General features: G+C 29.7%; 1 protein-coding gene across 3 annotated transcripts in view; it reads left to right on the plus strand.

Moving 5' to 3' along the window:
• Window positions 1-20,169, plus strand: part of LOC129960209 (uncharacterized) — a 213,753-nt gene that overhangs the window by 136,013 nt on the left and 57,571 nt on the right. For all 3 annotated transcript variants that reach the window (XM_056073442.1, XM_056073443.1, XM_056073441.1), the window contains one exon: window positions 14,804-14,935. In XM_056073442.1, the coding sequence (XP_055929417.1) occupies window positions 14,854-14,935 (82 nt within the window). In that variant the 5' untranslated portion in view covers window positions 14,804-14,853. The remainder of the gene's footprint in view (window positions 1-14,803; window positions 14,936-20,169) is intronic.

The following is a 20,169-nucleotide window of genomic DNA, read 5'->3' on the forward strand; positions in this document are numbered from 1 at the left end:
TTAAGATATTTACTTTAACGAAGATATCTTTTCCAACAGTTTATATGAGTGATACCCCGGCACTTCAACGTTAAATTTCTTAAAGCAGAAATAACATATTTGATGCGGGAATATATATACTGTATAATGCTCGATAATAATAATTTAGACTTTAGTTGATTCGGATTTTTTCAATTGCAGAATCAAAATTTTAATTCGTTTTTATATATTCTAACGAAGAAAAAAATTGTTGTAAGGGAAAAAAAATTAAGATTTGGGGGGGGCGGGAATAAGAAATTGCTCTTGATATCAAAAGCTGCCGCTGCATGCAAACTGCCGCACATAAGTGAAACCAAGTTTCGTCTTTCTCGCTCTGGGACTGTTGGCAATCGTGCAAAAGACTCTTTACGCGTTCACACAAAATCATTTAAGCCCCCCCCCCTTCTAGTTCATTGACCCCCGTCCTGGAATAGTGAAGGTCAAGACCACGGCGGAAGAGACGGGTAAAATATTTTTCTTGCTGCATACCAGTGTATGTGTCTCTCCACTATGCTGGATCGATCGTCCCAAGCTCATCATCCCGACATACTAACTACTGAATGGAACTTTGTGGTGTACGAGCACACGATCAATACCTGATCCTCTTTGGGATTATTCTGCGGGTTTTTAAAAAAAATTCATCATAGGGCTGCGTGAGCTGGAGTGTCTTTTTTTTTAATACTCTTTAGCTCAACATGAAACATCCAAAAGCGAATTGACTGCACGATATAGACACGGTGATCTAGGGGATGCACGAGTTTTTAGTGTTTGAATGAAATGCTTTATTGGGTGATACGTGAGGTTATGAATGTTTTATTAAAGTCCAGTTATTTATTTAAAAGAAAAAAAGATTTCGTGTGGCCATGATTAAAATTTAGGAAGCTAAATATTTTGATCTCTTAATTTCCTTCTTTGATTATATAAAGTTCGAATTTGTAGAAAAGTAAGAACTATTCAGAGATTACCTGTTGTTTAAACTAATGTATTAAAGCCTTATAATGTCAAAATGATAACTGTGAATCAGAAAAAGAAAGCTATAAACATTTCAGAAATAGAACTGATGTCTTGAATATTTAATGTAAGAAATCCAGCTGCTTTATTTCATTCACTTTTATTTACGTGATTTTATTTTTGTGTATTACCTTCGAAAGATTTATTAATTTTATTGCTAGAAATAGTGGTCAACCTTAATAATCCTTCTTGTATTACAAAAATAATTATCGTAATATATCTCAGTTAGTTGATGGAATAATTGATAATTTGAATCGAATTTAACCCAACAAATGGGCCGATCAACCAGATCAAAAGAAAATTTAATTAAAAACACTCACTAAATAATCTTTAATAATATATGATTATAAATCAATGTTTATTGGTCATTCTTTGTATTCATAGGTTGAACTATCCGGTTCTAACTGTTGGTTTAGAAAGAAAAAAAGGAAACGCCTTATAATTTTAATGGCATTTTGGTTAGTAATTTGATGCTTAACTAGTAATGCTAAAAATCTTCTTTGTATTGTTTTTAATTTTTAGGTTTAGAAAATGAAACCGGAACGTTCGCTTAGTCAAAATTAGAAAAAATAAATACTTCAATTTATTGGTGCTTCAGTTTTATTCTGTATGCATGATGAGTAAAGTTATTAATTTTTTTTTATGATAAACTGATAAATGTTACCGAGTTTTGTATCCTTTTAATAATGCAGATCTCATCATTTGTACCTTTCGATGTTCAGGAAAAGCTGGTAGGTAAAACTGGATGTGAAATGAACCGACAGAGTTCTCCCCCCCCCCTCAATAACCCTGTCAATTTTTATTTCATTATAAAATTTTAATTATAAAAATTATTTACCAAAAAAATTCACTTTGCCATATATCTGGCATTTTTTTTATCAAATTGTTGACCAGTTATAGTATAAAAGTCAGATAAAACAAAAGCAGTAATACCTATTGTATTTTAGGGCAGAAAATATTGATATATTAAAAAAATTATCTATTACTTAATAATTTTTTTAATTATTAACAAAAATTGTAGCTTTTTGTGGAGAATGAAATTAAAGCTCTCTTGTATGTTAATAAAACTATGCACCTTCACTTTTGTCTTACTTTGTGTTTAAATAATCCATTTTGTTTATTTCTTTCAATTCTCTTTTTTTTTCTTGCATTCTTTGTAGATTGAACACTATATCACAACTCTGCATTCTCAATTTTAACAATATATAATAACTAAACATTATCTGTCTTGTTCCAAATGCTCAATTACTGTAAAGATCGATTGTAAAACAATTCGAAGTATAACATGCATGTTTGAAAATCATTAAAAAGTGAAAAATAAGCATTTGGAATTTTTCATAAAATTTTTTGCTGCTTACTGTTAAAAACTGAACGTATTTAATAACGCTAAGTTTCGTATTGCAACACAGGGCAGGAGCTTTTATATATATATTCGTAGACATCAAAGCGTCATTTTTTTTTAATTTATTTTGTAGAGCATTACAAAAAAATGCGTTAAAACAGGTTTTTATTTATTCTCATAAAATATGCGAAATCTGGTAATATACTTCAATTTTCAATAAATTTTTGTCGTTGACTAAATATATGTTAACAATTCTTTACTTTGACAATATCTCAATTTTATAATTAATTTGTGTATATGCGTTTCATTATTAAATAGCGATTTTGTATCGTAGCTTGTACTTTAAACGTTTTTCTGAAGTTTTCTACTGCTTCAAAATGTTGCATTATATTAATCAGGTGTTTAACTAATATTTTTTACCATGTCTTTTATCTAAAAGGTTTATTCCAAGATTGATGAGAAAAGCAAAGATAGTCAATTATCGTATGCTTTTAATTTAAACTGATACTCAGAATTATACTAATTTTATTTATTTTGCGATATTTAAAGAGCATTTATTGTGTCAATTTATAAAAACGTATGCATTAATTTCCTCACGTTAGTACAAAAAAAAGTTGCAAGAATAAGTTGAAAGTAGTGTAGGCAATTAGGATTTGATTTTACTTTATTCTTCCTTTTCTATTGTGTTAGTTTCTCTTTTTGGCAATAGATGGCGCACCATTTTGTGATGAAAACTGAAAAGATCAACTCCAGAGAATAAACTATAAGCATTTTAAACTTTACACTAATCCAAACGAAGCGATTTTGCTACCGATAAAAATAAATTTAGTATATGACGGATTTTTTTTTTTTTTTTTTTTTTTTTTACTTCTGATTTTGAGTAAACAAAACTAAACATTTGGTTTTAAATAATCTTTAATACTTTTTACTATTCACATGTCTGCTAAGAAAAAAGAAAGTTTTTAAATTGTTTTTTAACTTTTATTTCCAATTTTTATCTAGTTTTCAGCACTGATTTAAAAATGGAATTCGTTTTTACTTTCATTTCAATTTTTTCCCGCATCTTTGTGGGAGTGGTTCAATTAAAAATATAGATAATTTTATTTTATCACCTCCTAAATATATATTTTACATTTATATCATAGCTTTTTCGTAGATAAAATTATTAAATGAGTTTCTAGAAAGGTTGCCGTTACTTATTGTAATAATTTCACTTTTTTTTTTCTTTGCTGTTGAATTAGCCGAAAATCATCGTTTTTCAACAACCTGGTAATCATACCCATATTCCACCCCCTTTAATAACGCCTTTCTATTTCCTATATTCTTTGAAGAAATCTCACCTTGCTTCAGCTGATTACATCTAAATTGTCGGAATAATTGTCCATAAAGAAATGAGGAAAAAGAACTTTTAAGCTCATTTTACTCTCTGTCTTGAAATTTGATAATATCTACAATGATTATACAGCCTAAATTATTATTTGCTAATGAAAAAAATTAAATACAGTAAAGAAAACAATTTAAAAAGATTTCATGTTTTGTCTTATTTATTCCATTGACATAAATCAGCGAAATTTATTCATTCATTTATTATTAATAGATCATGTTGCTATTTAAGGATATATCATCCTTTATACTCATATTGAATTTCTGCTTATTGATTATTTAAAATGGATAACATCCAGTGTTGCCAAATGGCATCACCGAGCCGGGAAAGGTTTGAATAAAAAAATTTTTGTCGTCATATTGCTATGTTTTTATCTTATATGCCGAGTGTGTGCTTATTTCTAAAAGCTCTTTCAGACTGTAATCGGATTTCAATACGGCACAGCTAAAAAAAGAAAGTTTTTGAAAGGTTTCTCGTTTTAAAAGTATCTCTAGCTTTTTCAAAGAATAATTTGCGACTAGTACTTCAGTTTCCTGAAATTTTATTAACTTTTGTAAGTATAGTAACAGTGAAAAAAGAATTTTACAGTACAGTATACAGTGAATTCGCAATTTATGTTTACGAAAGCACTTTAAGAACATTGCAAATAATGTACTAGTAAAGGAAATTCGGCTGTATTTAAATATTCATGAAGTCTGGACTTGTTTCAAAAATTGTACTTATTATCTAGAAACATCCAGTTGATGTTTTTTTTTTTTTTTCTAAAGTCTTTTTTAGGATTATTTATAAACTCGATGCACTTTACGAACTTTTTTTAGTGGTAGGGGTAAGAATTCGTTCAAAATTAAAAAATAAATCATAAGGTAGTATAAATTACATTAACTGTTAAAGTGAAAATATACCAATTAAATGTTATAAGACCTCTTGTATATTTTTGTATAGTAAAAAAGTACACGATTAAAATAACCTTAAAAAACATAATACTAAATCGTGTATTTTGATAATGGTTATAAAAGTATTGTTGGTCTTTTGTATGCAATTGCATTTTTTTCAATTAAAAGTATATCGATTTTGGTTTCATCGATCCAAGTAATCGTAAAAAAAATCCAAACAGATAATTGATTAATGTTATTATTTTTATATTTAAAATATTCAATCTCTTTTTATGATCATTCATCAAATATGTCAATAAGAATTATTAATAGTTCCTTTAGATATTTTAGTTGAACCATTTGACACGATTATTGACCTGTTTTTAATGAATCAAATCACACCTCATGGACCACGGTTAGTGAATTCATATAGCAATTATGAGTAATATTTATAAGGAAAAAATATTATTTTTAGGGTTCTTTTTTTATTATTTATTTGACATTTTTTAAGTATTCTTTTTACTGTATTAAATTGTTTCAAGTGAACTAAAATGCACCTTATGAGACACACGGTTATTGAAGACAAGTGGTAATTATCATTTAAAATATAAAAAAAAATCGGATAAGTAAGCAAATAATAAAGCATAATAATTTCAATAAAGCATAAGTGCAAATTTTATGAAGTGTGACCGCGTCTTTTGCCAAACTGTGAGAACTATTTTTCAGCATCCTTTTTTCTTCTATATTTAAATAACTTTAATCACAATAAATTTTATCTTGTGTTGTTATTGTGTTTCGTAATTTTTATTTTCAATGATGTTGTGACATTTTTTTCTTTTATATGCAATTTCAGTGATGGCGATTCTCGCCACACACATTTAAACAAACAACAATAATAATTTCTTTTATTTTAACTGCCTAAAACTAGGAATTACAAAAAAAAGTGATAGTTTTCCTAATCAGTTCGCTCAGAGAGCACCCAAAACTAGCCATTTTGCAGCAAAAATTTTATTTTCTACCCATATATACCCACATAATTTCCAATCGCAGTTGCTGTACAGTTAAAATCTTTCAACCGTAAATTAAATTTCTAATGTGTGCATGAAAATATCTGATTCTAGTTATTATATAACCACATAATCCAACCTCAAAAATTTTCTGTTTGCAAACCAATCTATTGTGAGCTCCCCTCCACTTTCGAAACAAAATTTTGAAGCGAAAGCAACTTGTGACACATGCAAAATTAATTGCTTTTTCAAACGACGATCTAATGGTTAGCTCGTGTAAACTCTGAGGCTCCCATGCTGTTAAATAAGTAAAAACTGAAAAAAAGATAAGCGTTGACCTTCTTCCAAACAATGATAAGTAGATGCATGACAAATTAACGCGCTGCATTTGCTGATAAATAATAACTGACGATAAAAGATTTATAGCCTCAGATCAAAATCAAAAATAGTTTTTAAAAAAACGCATCGACATCACGCAAATCAAATTGGTTTATTTACAAACTGGGCCTTAAACAAATAAAGAACAAAATTCAAGTTAGCGCGCGAAGGAACATAACTGTAAGAAAAGGGAAAAAAATATAAACGTATAGTAATTATTACCGTTAAATTACTTTGCCCTGTTTAATGCTTCACTACCTGTCAGTATCCTTCCTTAATAATTACGAAGCTTTAAGCTTTTTTTTTTTTTTTTTTCCTCATTTGATAAAAGACAATTTCCATTTCGTTTGTTAATTAGAATCAATATTAGAAGTACCTTCCCGTAAAGAAAAAAAAAACCCGAGTGCCTTTCTTTCAGCATTGGTCCAAAGGCCTGTTCGATTGATGCAACGGAGCTTTGGGTGTTACTATAATAGGGTTGTTGAACTTGTAACATGGCGAGGTTCCAGCCATAATTGGTGTGTGCCTCTTTCGTTCCTGGTTATACTTATGTTTCCACCTTTTCTTTTCATTCGTCACTGGGATCGAAGCATACATTTCCTCCTTCTGCAATCCATATTGATGTGATTGCGCTATCTCGGTTGACTATACAGGTTGAGGGAAAGGAACACATTGTTGACGCTTGACTGGAAACCCGGGAAGGTAGACGATTAAGGCTGAATGTTTACAAGGCACATCAGAGCATTTTTCACCCTTTCGTGGTCCCACTTTTGAAGGTTAAGCTGATAAGACAAATAAATGCACTTTTTTTTTTTTGAAGTCGTAACGTATCGAGCATACTGATTCGGAACTCAGTAACAACATTGAAAAGATGAATTGAGGAACAATGTTTATTCCTTCATTATGAATGCAATTGCCTTTTAAATCTTGTGACATTTTTACTAAGCCTGAAATGCCTAAATAATTATTTGAAGCATAGAAAAGGAGTTTTAAGTGTTTGAATTCTTAGTAACAATACGTTGAACTCGTAAAAGGTGTTTGTTTTTTTAATGCTTTTCAAGGTTTTATTGTATGTCTTCATCAGAATACGTTTCTTTTTTGACTTCGCACCAAATGTAAAATCGCCATATTGTTAGATGAAAATAGAATCAAATCATATATAAATTGCACAAGAATTCAACCATAGAACCCTAAACATGCTGCTGCAAACCGAAAAAAATCCTATCATACAAAAAAAGAAAAAAAAAATCCTGTTATGCATTTTTTTTTTTTTTTTCGAATCACGTTTTTTTTAAAGAACAATTTACTATCTAGATTTTTACACAGAAGTTGATAGACGAAACATAGATGTCACTAATAGTGTGCATATATGTGGTTTTTTTACATTGGTAAAGCGCAGTTAAAAGGCAAAATAAAGTAACTTATTTATTGTCTTTTCTTAAACTTTGAGAAGCAATTAAAAAGGACTGAGGAATTTTATTATGTAAGTATTTTAGAAACGCATCTTGTAAGGATTTGTATGTCTCATTACTTACTCATATTTAATAACTAAAAACATTTATTTATATGCAGGAATTTCATGTTATGTATAATACTCATTGAAAGGACATTCCATAAATCATGGTTAATTATTACAATTAAATACCTACTTCGAAGAAAAGATAATGAAATGCCCGCAATGTTTTTAAATTTTTCTAGCAGTTCTAGATAAATGATTCACAGAAAATAATTGCTGGAAATGTTTGAATTGGATCATTTTATCTTTTTTCCTCTATTTTTAAATATATTTTGCGTACATTCAATTATTTTAAATAGTAATTTCGTGAACGATTTCACGCTAGGATTCAAGTTTCGTTGTGAGTAATGGAAGTTTTTCTTCCCGTTTCTAGTTATTTTCTACATTATTTTCCTTTCCTCTGTAGCTTTAAATGAGGGGAAGTAGTGTTTTCCTTCTGGGTAGTATAATCTGTTTTAAATTATTTTGAAGCATCAATCTATATTTTTGTTACAGTAAGTTTTATTCTACACAGCTTATGAGAATATTTATTCTAAAAATATCATTAGGAAGTTTGTATTTTGTCTTTTTTTTTATATAGTCTGACTGTATCGAGTTTTTGAAGTTTCATGTATATTTTATGAATGTTATTCTGTAAAATCTAAGATAGTGTTTGAATTTTTTCACTCGTGAACCTTTATTGGCCAAAATAAATTTTCGTGGTTTTGTATTTAGCTAAAAATTGATTTCGTAGTCCCAAATGTTCACGTAAATGAGAAAATAGGCAAATGAAATGTTAATTCATTGCAAAAAACGGTAAGGAATTTTTTGGTATAGTGTTGTTAGTTTTTATTATTATTGCTGTTAGTTTTTATTATTATTGCTGTTAGTTTTATTCTTTTTATTATTATTGCTGTTAGTTTTATTCTTTTTATTATTATTGCTATTAATTTTATAGTATAGTGCTATTAGGCTTTTAGTTTTTGGTATATTGCTATTTGGTTAGAATTTATTAGAATATTTCAGCTTTTCCTATCCTCTTTTGGGTCAGACCCATAGTTTACAAAATACTACACGACAGATTTTAAATGCATTCTGTTATAAAAAAAATTAACACAAAATGTAAATTTGCCTGAAGAAATCAAATCGCATCGTAAATATTCCCAATGGGTTCCTCCCCCCCCCTCAATTCTAATATGAGTCATAGGAAGATGAAGGCAAAAATATATATTAGGTAGATTCCTATAAGAAGACTACCTATTGCAATGGTTCTCGTGACAAGAATTTGGGAAAATTTCTTCAATTCTTCACCGATCATGGTACCCAGAACCCCCAAACCACCTTTCATTCAAAAGTTTATAATATAACAATTTGTCCATGTTATCTTGTGAACAGGATATTTAGAGTAATTTGTATGACTTTTAATTGGCTTGGAATTCATTGTTCGAAATATAAAAACCTCGGACGATTTCCTAAATGGACCGTCTAGCTCAAAGGGGGGAGGGGATGATGGGGGTTGAAATTTTCATTTCATTATAACTTTTTTAATATTAAAGACAGAAAAATAAATCCAATTAGCTAAATTAGCACCTCATTAAGACGAATAATTTTTGTTGTTAAAGTTTTTCGATAAATGTAATATCTTAGAAGTTAGGGACTGAAAAATGATTTCCACGCCCTAATTCTGACTATTTTTAACATCAACAATTTATGTTGTCAGATAGTAACTCAGATGTTAAAGAATCTCCCTTTGCCTTCCAGCTTACCAAGAGGAATTTTTATTAAATTGATGAATTCTAGTATCTTTTTTGTGAACAAATGCCCATGTTTTTTTAATATTTCAGTTTATTCTTTTTCTTTCTCTACTGAGCACGACAGGTTGTAAGTGAATTGCTCATTAAAAAGTAATCATGAGAGGAAGTTTTAACTATAGCATTTAAATAATCTAAAATTAGTGTTCGTATTTTATATATAGAATATTGTATATAGAGAGAAAATTATTAACTCAAAAAATGGTAGTAGAACGTTTTGTCGGATATTTACAATGTATCTTTATTTTTATCACTGTAGCTTGCTACAAGTGATTTTATTACCATCAAAAGTAACTTCAGATTTTTATTTTATTTTTAACTTTTAAAAGTCGCTTATGAAATTAAGTCTCAATAGCGATTGCCACTGTCTTGACGAACAGAACTTCTAGATGCGGTTATTGTTAACAACTACTTATAAATTCAGTTTAGTGACTTATGCATGGAAAGTCATGCTTTTGCGAGAACAATTTGCGAAACTGTTCTGCATGAAGTATAGGAAACTCATTCTTTTGATAGAGCCAGACACTCATATTTATGGTAAATTTAAAATTTTGATATTCTCTCAATACAATCTCTCAATAATATTCTCATAAGTTATTGTTGGTTTAAATCCTTTATATTCACTGAAGTTTGCCAAAGATGTGATATTGTCCAGTGTTAGAAATATTTGGGGATTTCCACCTATTTTGAAGTGAATCATGAAACAATGTTAAAAATAATTACTTTCATGATTTATTAAATAGTTTTTAAGAATACTGGAAATGTACTTTTTAATGGCTCTTTTTCATTAAGAAAAATCTCAAATGGTTAATGTGGTTTTTTGAGATACAGAAATTAACTCAAAAAGAGCTACTACTATGTCTATGGAAAAATTTTCTATAAAAGATACTTACGCTTTTTACTTTTTTTCAACGTTGCATAATAACTGTAACTTGTATAATGTTGATAAAAAAAAGGTTTTATTAAATAAAGCTGAAAAGCTATTTTATCTCTTTATTTTTTTGTATTGAATCAAATGAAAATTTGTATTCGATAGATAAATTACTGTACATCTTAATAACTGCTCTCAAAATTTTTACCATACATTATTTCTTAAAAGGATTTGTACCTTGTTAATAGATATCCTACATATCTAGAAAATAATTTCTTCTATATATAAATATAATGGTTGTATTAAATAGTATCTTTTCCATGTTGTTTTAATGAAAGGCTAAGTCTCCTATGTTAATCTTCCAGTGTCCACATGAATTTCAATGTAATCTTTAGCCGCCGTCTTAACTTCCTTCATGCAATTCTTTATTGTTGTTATTTTTCTTAATTAGTAAAATTTTGTTAGATTAATTTAATTTCTGCTGAGATTGTGAAACCAACACTGCTAATATGCATAGAGGCATAGCATTTAAATTGTAAATGTTTTTTCCTACTTTCGTCTAATGGTTAATGGTTAAAATACCGTGCAGCGTCTTTTTAAATAAAAAGATATTTAAACTCTACCACATCTGCCCTGGAATTCTATTGATCCATTGAATTTTAATTCCGGTAAGGAATTTTATCAACTTCAAAAAATATTGACTTGCACATATCAACTTTGCCTCAACCTGAACAATAATTAACACTTTTTAAACGAAAACCATTTAAAAGAAAGCACGATTTCGAAATATCTTTTGATAACCGAGGTTACTTGAATTAATTCCTTTGGAATCTATTCTGTTTTATATTCAATTCCGGTTTTCCTACATTACTCCCTTCTTCAATTATTTAGGTCAACTACATTTCATTATTATTTGACTATTCCACGAGTCTGTCGACAGCCCTTTCTAGACTTAAATCGTGTGATGCGAAATTAAATTACTCGTTTTACAAGTTCAAAAGATAAAAATGATCCAAATATCTACCATTACCTTTCATTACTATTGTGGTCTACAAATTTTAAGATAATGCACGCCGGGAAGTTGTCACCCAACTTTCCAACTGGCCAATCTGTTTAATCAAAGAATACAGATTCTCCCTTTATTGCCTTATATGGTGGTGTCTTTCTACATCAGTGCTTTCTGTAACTGGTATGATCTAACCCGGTTATGTTTTGATAAGAACAAAATCGCTCCTCTCGGGAACTTGAAGGGAAATGGTTTTTACTTCCATATGCGATATTTTTTACGCTTGACACACTTTGAATTGACTTTTTTTTTTCTTCTAATTCCGAAGCGATTTTGTTGCCCGTTGTTTTTTATTTTCAGGTGCGGAAGTGCGTGTTTTGAGGAAGGATCAGACATTTCACTGAAAAAAAATATACTCGTAACTGCTTAATTTTATTTTTTTATTTTTGGCTGAAGAATTTTGACTTCTTGTTTGATTATTACTGTCATTAGTTTCTCGTTAGTATTCTAGCACTTTCAAATGAAAGTAATAATATTCCTTTGCATTTACTAGATTTAATAACGATTTCCTGTTTTGCACACAGTTCATTAAAAATTGATTGCGAGATTTTCATACTGTGTGCCACGTTAATTCGTCATGTAGGTGACAAATGCATACATACAGGTGTATACAGCTGTTAAATCCATCTCTCATATCAATGACATTTTTGTTTGAAATATTAACTGCAAGTTATTTAAAATTAACCTGTTTTAAATCATTCATATTGGGAAGACACAACGTAACTCTCGTGCCACTCATCAAAAATAAATACATAATTAAAGCTGTGTTGGTATTGGATTCAAATATCTTTCATATACGGTTAGCAAAATAAAAATAATAATTCAGGAAAACAGTTAATTTTAGTACTTAAATTAATGCAGTTTTTAACAGTGCAGTTTTTTTAGCACTTAAATTAGTACAATATTTTTAGTATTCTCTTGCTGTAAATTTCTCCAATTTACAACAAGAGAATATTAAAAATATTCTTTTAAAAATTTGATTCTGTCCTGACTGTCCCATGTCAACATTTTCATAGTGTCTTTCACTTTTAATTGTATATAGCAACCCTAGTTCTGATTTATTTGAGAATTTTAATGTAATTCTTATGTGAAACACGATCAGCGTACTGGAACTTATTTGATTACTTTTGTACTTCTTTATCACGGCATTCTGTTTTATAACAACCTATTCTATAGCGTAATTAGATACGAGTAAAGTCTCAATTTGTAACTTCTTTTAAATCCAAATACTTTTCTTTATTTTTAGTTTAGGGTGGATAGGGGGGGAAGGAATTAAACACTTCCGGAATCTAATATTGGGTTGTTCGGAAAGTTTTCCGTCGTTTTCCTATAGCGTGTGCTATTCGCTGTAGAGACCTTGAATTGCTGTGTTGCTAATAAACGTTGAAATTAGATATTTTCTGAAAGACGGTCCTTTGCCAATATTTGTGTCTATTTATCAGCATTGTGTTGTGTAAACATTACACTGTTAGTTATAAATGCATATAAATATTAGACAATTATGTTTAATTGTGTTTATTTGGTCTCACCGTAAACACGGTGAAAGAAAATCTGCATTTTCTGTTTTTGAAACTTTTTTACCACCACAAAGGCAGGAATACTTTTTAAGCCGCGAAAAAGATATGTGCTGTTTACAGAATCAAAGCTGTATGTTAACGAACAATGCACAAATGGTTCGTAAAATTTAATCTTGGAGAATTGAAGGTTCAAGGCCCGTAGCACTCCTATATGTCATCCGCGACTAATGGCAATCAAATGAAACGCTGATCACAAACAATTATCATATCATTCTCAAATTAACAAAAATTCAAAGTCCCAAATTCGACTATTTATAACCATTTGATGCGATATGTCTCCTTTAGTGGCCATGATGTCTGGGTATCCTACATATTAAGAAAAATTGACCTATATTTCTATGTGCAATTAATTGATCAAATCCAACGAAAACGACGCGTTTTTGAAAAGCGTGGAAACATGTGGTGATAAATGGATTATATACAGTGATGTTGAGCGATAAGTTGATTGGCCATCATCCACTTCAAATGCCAATATCCTTTCCTAGAAAGTTGATGAGATTTGAAGAGAATTCTCTATTACGAGCTGTTGTCGCCTAATCAAATAATCAATTCGGTTACATGCAGTAATCAATTGAAAAACTTGAAGTAAACCATTACTTATAAGCGCCCCAAACCAGCTATTTATAAAGGGATGATCTCCCGCTTTGGCTAAAGCTAGATCACATATATCGCTGATCATCTGGTGGAAGTGGTTGAGGTTTAGTTGGGATCTTACTCTCTTTATAGTTATCCTTATAGTATATATGGGATTTCTATGAGTTCTGCTCTTTGCAAAATTCTCTGAATGAAAAACATTCAGTTCTCTGGTGAAATGTAAACAGCCCCTTGAGCAATGTTTTAACAATACATTTGTAATTTTCTATGAGAGTGGGATGATGGAACTTCGCAGAAGATAACAAACCATTATTAAATACGATAATGTATATAATGAATAAATTTCATTTCTAATACAAAAAATAATCATTTCAATTTACTCTGAAGACAGATAGGATTTTCCGAACTACCCTATATGTAAATAGAGCTGTACTTATTTCTTGGACTGCTGCAATTGCATTTCTTGCATATATTTTGAATATGACATTCACTGTCTGTATAAAACCAGAATGTGACAATACAAAAATTTTACTTCAAATGATTCCCCCGAATTCAAAGCTATATTGGACACTCTTTAAAAAAATTATTGATTATAAATTAACTTTCCAACTTCAAAATATTTTTGATTTGTATTCAGAGGCAATCTTTGCGAATAAATCTAAAAACCTTTGAAACAAACCATACTGTTATTTTTATGCAACGCTAAAATAATAAAATGTAACTCTTTCCTTTAATAGCTATAAGTAAACACATTAGCATTCGGTAAGCACGATGCTCGGCGAATAATGGATTGATCTCTGACCCTGTATGTTGCGTGATACATGCTTGGAGTGTGACTTTTATAAACATTTCCAGCAACAACTTGCAACTCCGGGCAATTTTTTTTAAGGGTAAGAAAAATCTGAAAAGCTTTCTCAAATTTTAACCATCGAATACTTATGTTGTTTCACATTATACAATTTTCTTTGACTAGCTTCACCTTTTGTAAAGATGCTATTTTTAACCGATTTCTTTCTCTTATGTACAAGATTTTCAAATTTTGTACCCTTATATGTTCTCGATAATAATAAATTATTTGAATATTTTCAGAACTTCATTTAATTAATTGATATTTATAATTTAATTTCATCCAATGGTGCCACTTGACAATGAATTTGAAAAAAAAAAAATATTTACAGGATTCAATAATATTTGACAAGTAAATATAAATAAAGGCAGGAAAGAATATGACTAAAATAACAGAAGGTTTCTACTTTTAGTATACTAATTGGAATGTTTTTATAAACCTTTTTGTTAAATATGTTTTAAAAATATGCTCCAATTTAGAATTGTTGAGAAAACAATATAATTCTGCAACTCGTTTTTCTTTTCTTTCAGGAAGACAGTGACAGGCCAAGCGAGCGCCCCGTTTATACTCCTCCAATTTGATGGCAGTTTCTAAACAACCGACCATCACTCCTGAGACCTCTAGTGCTGAGGGATTAGATGAAGAAACATCCTCTAGAGGAGGTACGCTGCTTACTTATTCTTTTTTTTTTAATGCTGCAGATAATTCCCCAAATTATTATGGTTTTAATCACTGCAGCAAATGAATAAAATTAGATAAAGGATTGGATAATCATGTGAAACATTCTTATTCAGTGCACAGTGTGTTTATAAATATCTCAATTTTGCAGGGGTATTAAAAGAAAACAAAACAACGCATAAACTTGTTGTTTATCAGAAATTGCAAATAACTGTAAAAATTTTAATTTAACACAATTATAAGTGTTCATTATAAACACCTCCAAATATACGAACGATATCAAGGCGATATGATAATTCACCGCACATTCTTTCAGCATCTGTGTAGCGACACTATGAAAATCCGCGGATATGTTTTACGTTTGTCATCATCTATCTGCTGGTAGCGGGGGAACAAATGCCTACTGTTTGATGTATCCCCAAAAAAAGAGATCAAATATTGCTCTACAATCGTATCTGCATCCTTTTTAAGTTTCACATCAGGCATGCAGAAAAAGTTGTGGGATAAGTTATCGTACCGCTTCGATATCCTTCAAATTTCTCGAAGGGCTCTCGTTGAATACTTATAACTGTGTTGAATTTAAATTTTCACTATTATATGTATAACTCGGATGAACAACAAGGTTGGACTTTGTTTTATGTTAATAGCTTTATAAAGTTGGGATATTCATTTATAAATGTTATATATATATAAACAGAGTTTCGCATGCATCTTCATCGACTTGTTCCATCTGGAAGCAAATTGAAGTTGCGAATCGTCTAAGACATAACTTTACTCATTTTTTCCCTCTGAAAGCTTTATAAAATTCATTCGTTGTTCGAGTTTAAGCGAAAATTTGTATTCTGAAATATTTCAACATAAAAGGATTCTACACGAAGCGATAAAATTACTATAGGTTGTTCATAAATTAGGCATTTACACATGAATGAATAAAATATTTTATCCATTGTTTTGATGCCGACAAATCTTTTACATCCAATTTTTAGTGGCTGGCAACTGCATGATTTATTATAATGACGGGATACTTAGGAGAATTAAACTTTCGCTTCACTCCGATGTCTGTTAGATATTCATTTATAAAGTCTCTTTCTCCTTTAGATCAGTGTAGCTTAAGATGAAGTTAATTTAATGATAATGATAAATGTGATTATGATCGATGATAAGTGAGATAATTGTTTACTTTTGGATTAACAGAAACTACATCGTAAATAAGTTAATAAAGCAGATACGACATAAGGATTAGCTAGAAAAGATAAGACTATACAACCATGCTATTTTTTAAAGATTATTGGCCAATTAATAAAGGATTAAAACAGAAACTTTGTACGTGACCCATGGAATGGAAAACACCTCTAATCCTAAATTTGTTAAATCATATATTTTGCCTTATTTTGATTTGTATGTATATATATTTTAGTTCTACACGGTTCTTTCAAATTAAAATATATTAGAGAAACAGATTATCACGGTAGAAGCTATATTTATTTATTTACTGTAGGGAATTCATCAAATAATGGCATATAGTTAGTCAATCATATGCGTTTTAAAACGAGAGGAAAACCGATTTTAAATTTAAACTGTTGTTATAAAAATAGCTGCTTGTACAAATTTTTTTTTCTATTATGAAACATATTTAATTTTATTCTTTAACACTAGATCGATCAGTAATTTTGACTGGTCCTGTAGTTCTAGTGTTAATTTTTATCCATAAATATATCTATCATATCCTCTGTTTAATAACTAATTTATTGACAGGTATATTTTCCTTCCCTTCCCTTCCCTTGCCTTGACCAGTTCTCGCCCACTCATTTTAGTTAATTCAAGGTTTTTCAATTCAGTCAAAAGCCTACCGACAAATTCAGATTAATTCTTGTTTTGATATTTCTCAATATTCTAACTTATTTCTCACGCTTGTTTGTCGACAAAAAGTTAATCAAATTCATAAATGCCCTTGAATTTCATTAACTAGCTTTCGTATAGAATGTCAATTAGACCATGAATGAGACAGCGAATTGTCATCTCATTAATTTACACCATAATCTTGCTTAAAACTAAAGAGGAAAAATAAGCATAAATAATTCAAATGCCAAACTTTTAAAATTTTAAATGCACTAATTGGCTTGATAGCATAAAAGGTGTGTCCTAAAGTGACTGTATCTTTCAAGTGTTAAAAAAAAAAAATGCTGAAATTTAAATTTAATCTAATTTTTTTTTCTTTCATTATATTGATCAAGATTTTAATTATTATAGCAATCGGAATTTTAAAACAACATATAATCCGTTTTCGAAATACCATCATTTGTTACTTGCTACTGTGTCCACTAGTTAATAATTAGCCGCCTTCGACTACCAGCTTCAACTATTGATAGTATTAATTTAATTATATCAGCTAACTTCATTAACTACATCTTATCTTCAATTGGTCCAACTGCTGGAGAGGGGAAGGCTGTGTCAAGTTTTATTTTGCGATTTTTTTTTTCGAAGATGGAGGGAAATCTGGAGACTTTCAATGATATTGCATGTGATGGAGGGAAATCTGGAGACTTTCAATGATATTGCATGTGATGGAGGGAAATCTGGAGACTTTCAATGATATTGCATGTGATGGAGGGAAATCTGGAGACTTTCAATGATATTGCATGTGATGGAGGGAAATCTGGAGACTTTCAATGATATTGCATGTGATGGAGGGAAATCTGGAGACTTTCAATGATATTGCATGTGATGGAGGGAAATCTGGAGACTTTCAATGATATTGCATGTGATGGAGGGAAATCTGGAGACTTTCAATGATATTGCATGTGATGGAGGGAAATCTGGAGACTTTCAATGATATTGCATGTGATGGAGGGAAATCGGGAGACTTTCAATGATATTGCATGTGATGGAGGGAAATCGGGAGACTTTCAATGATATTGCATGTGATTTCATATGAAATAAAAATTGATAAAATCTGTACTGTTGGAGGATTCTATCAAGGTTTATTTTTCCCATGGAGAATATACAATGAAGTAGTGTTTTCTAATTTTTTCTTGGCGATGAAGGGGGGGGGGCTGACAAACGATCTTTGATGACATATACAGCGGTAAGAGAATTTCCTACAAAATAAATTTGGAAATGGGATCACTGGTTGTGGTTGGAGGAGTTATTCTTTAGTTTTGCCAATTATTTTAAATATAGAATTTGCATGTTGTTTTCAAGAATCATCACTGTGCAATTTTGAATATCTACCATAAAGTTACTCCCCCCTCTCCTGCGAAACTTGACCATGTTTTCTGGGGTGGTCGTTTAATTTATATAACCGAATAAAAAATGCAAATTCATAAATAATTTGCAAGCTATAAAAATTCCAATTATTTAATAAATTTTCTTAACAAATACTAAAAAGCATAAAGGAGTTTTGAGTAAAGGTTTCATATCAATTTTTATTTTTCATAAAGGATTTCCGCATGCAGAAATTATTATTTTATCTTTAGTGTTACTATTCCTATTGAATGAAAATATAACAGATGATTTTTATAATTTTATTTATTTTCCTTCGAGTTGCCATTTGAAGTGTTTGGTTAAACTTTCTATCGTTACCAAGAAGTAATTGATAATTTTATGGCAAGAATGAGTCTTCTGCGAACGTTTACCATAAATCGTTTTTCAGTGGTATTGTCTGAAAATTTTTGAATGTTAGATTAAAATTTAAATAATATTTAATTTAAAATTTTTGAGATTTTAGAATTAAAATTAATGTTAGATTTAATTAAAAATGAAATTGCGAAATAACAAGATTTTGAATGTTATAATGTTTTATTTAAAAATGTACGTTACCTGCAAATTGGCATATCCCATCGCGCGCTAATGTCAAATTTCTTTAGCGTGTCTTTAATATTATAGTATTACCAAGCTAAAATTAGGCATGAAAATGTAAAAATCCCTAGTAATGCAGGGTGTGTAAATTAATAGGAGCATAAAAGCTAATTTTTTAAAAATTGGCTGACATTTTAAAACGCTTTGTTCAAAAATTCTATTCCAATTGAATTTTATACATTAATATCTTGCCACCATTTTTACATATTACCATTACTGAAAGTCTCTTTCGGATGCAAGAATGTCATGTAGGTATGTCTTAAAATCATAATAGATATTTGCATATCATTTCAATTCTGTTAGGAAGCAGGAAATCCTAATAATATAATACAGCATCCACTGAAATGCTTATACTGTTTGAAGGATGTGTTCAACAAAATCAGAAAACATAACTCCTGGAGCTATGGATATACCTAAATCTAGCCTCGATTCAAGTTCAACTTCTCATTCAGAGCTTTATTTTGTCCTCCATGACATTAATACTCTAGATTCATGTCCATCAACATAGCCTCGAGTGTTGTTGCCAGCGTTCTTTCCCAGATTATAAGGTTTTATCTTGAAAATGATTGTAGTAATTAAATGATTCCTTATTTAAAACTATTTAAGTATTTTTTTGAATGCCTGAAGGTGAAAATACGTTTACTTGCTACTTTTTTTCTTCCTGACATGCATGATTGGTTCTCTAAATAATTGGTGTGATTCCCTAATTTCACAGTGAACGAGCTAAATGCATTCCTTCTAACTGCCTAACGAGTTCTGTGAAGAAAGTTTTACTTTGTGACTCACATGGAAATTTTGCCGATTGATACTTTGATCTCCTGGTGACACAAATAACATTTTAAAAAATTCACTGTTTTTTTAATCGAAATTAATTATTCAAAAGATTTTTAAAAGATTTATGAAATTTAATCTCAGTCGTAGAAAGCGAAAATTTATTCTCAAGATTATTTGAATTTTTATTGAATTGAATTACTTATTTGTAATTGTCATTGCTTAGAAAAGGAAGGATTTTTTTTCTTGTTATTTTTGTTGTTTTTTATTGTTTGATAAATTTGTGGTTACATTAAAAATGTCCTATCTTTATAAAAAAAAAAAATTTTAACTATCATGCAGTTCATAATTCCATAGCGAAATATTCTTAAGAGCCCTTTTTATAAGAACCTCAACAATTTTTTTTATAACTTTAAATAACGATTTTATTTTGAATACAGTTTTTCCGACAATTCTTTAATAAAATTTGTTTAAATATTGAAAGCTAGAAATTTGTATAATATGTTGTAAATAATTATAGCACGTTTATATAAAATAAAACTCATACCTTCAATAATTTGTAAGAACAGATGCACAATGGTAAAATCAA

This window comes from Argiope bruennichi, chromosome X2 (assembly GCF_947563725.1).
Source record: "Argiope bruennichi chromosome X2, qqArgBrue1.1, whole genome shotgun sequence".
Lineage (NCBI taxonomy): Eukaryota > Metazoa > Arthropoda > Arachnida > Araneae > Araneidae > Argiope > Argiope bruennichi.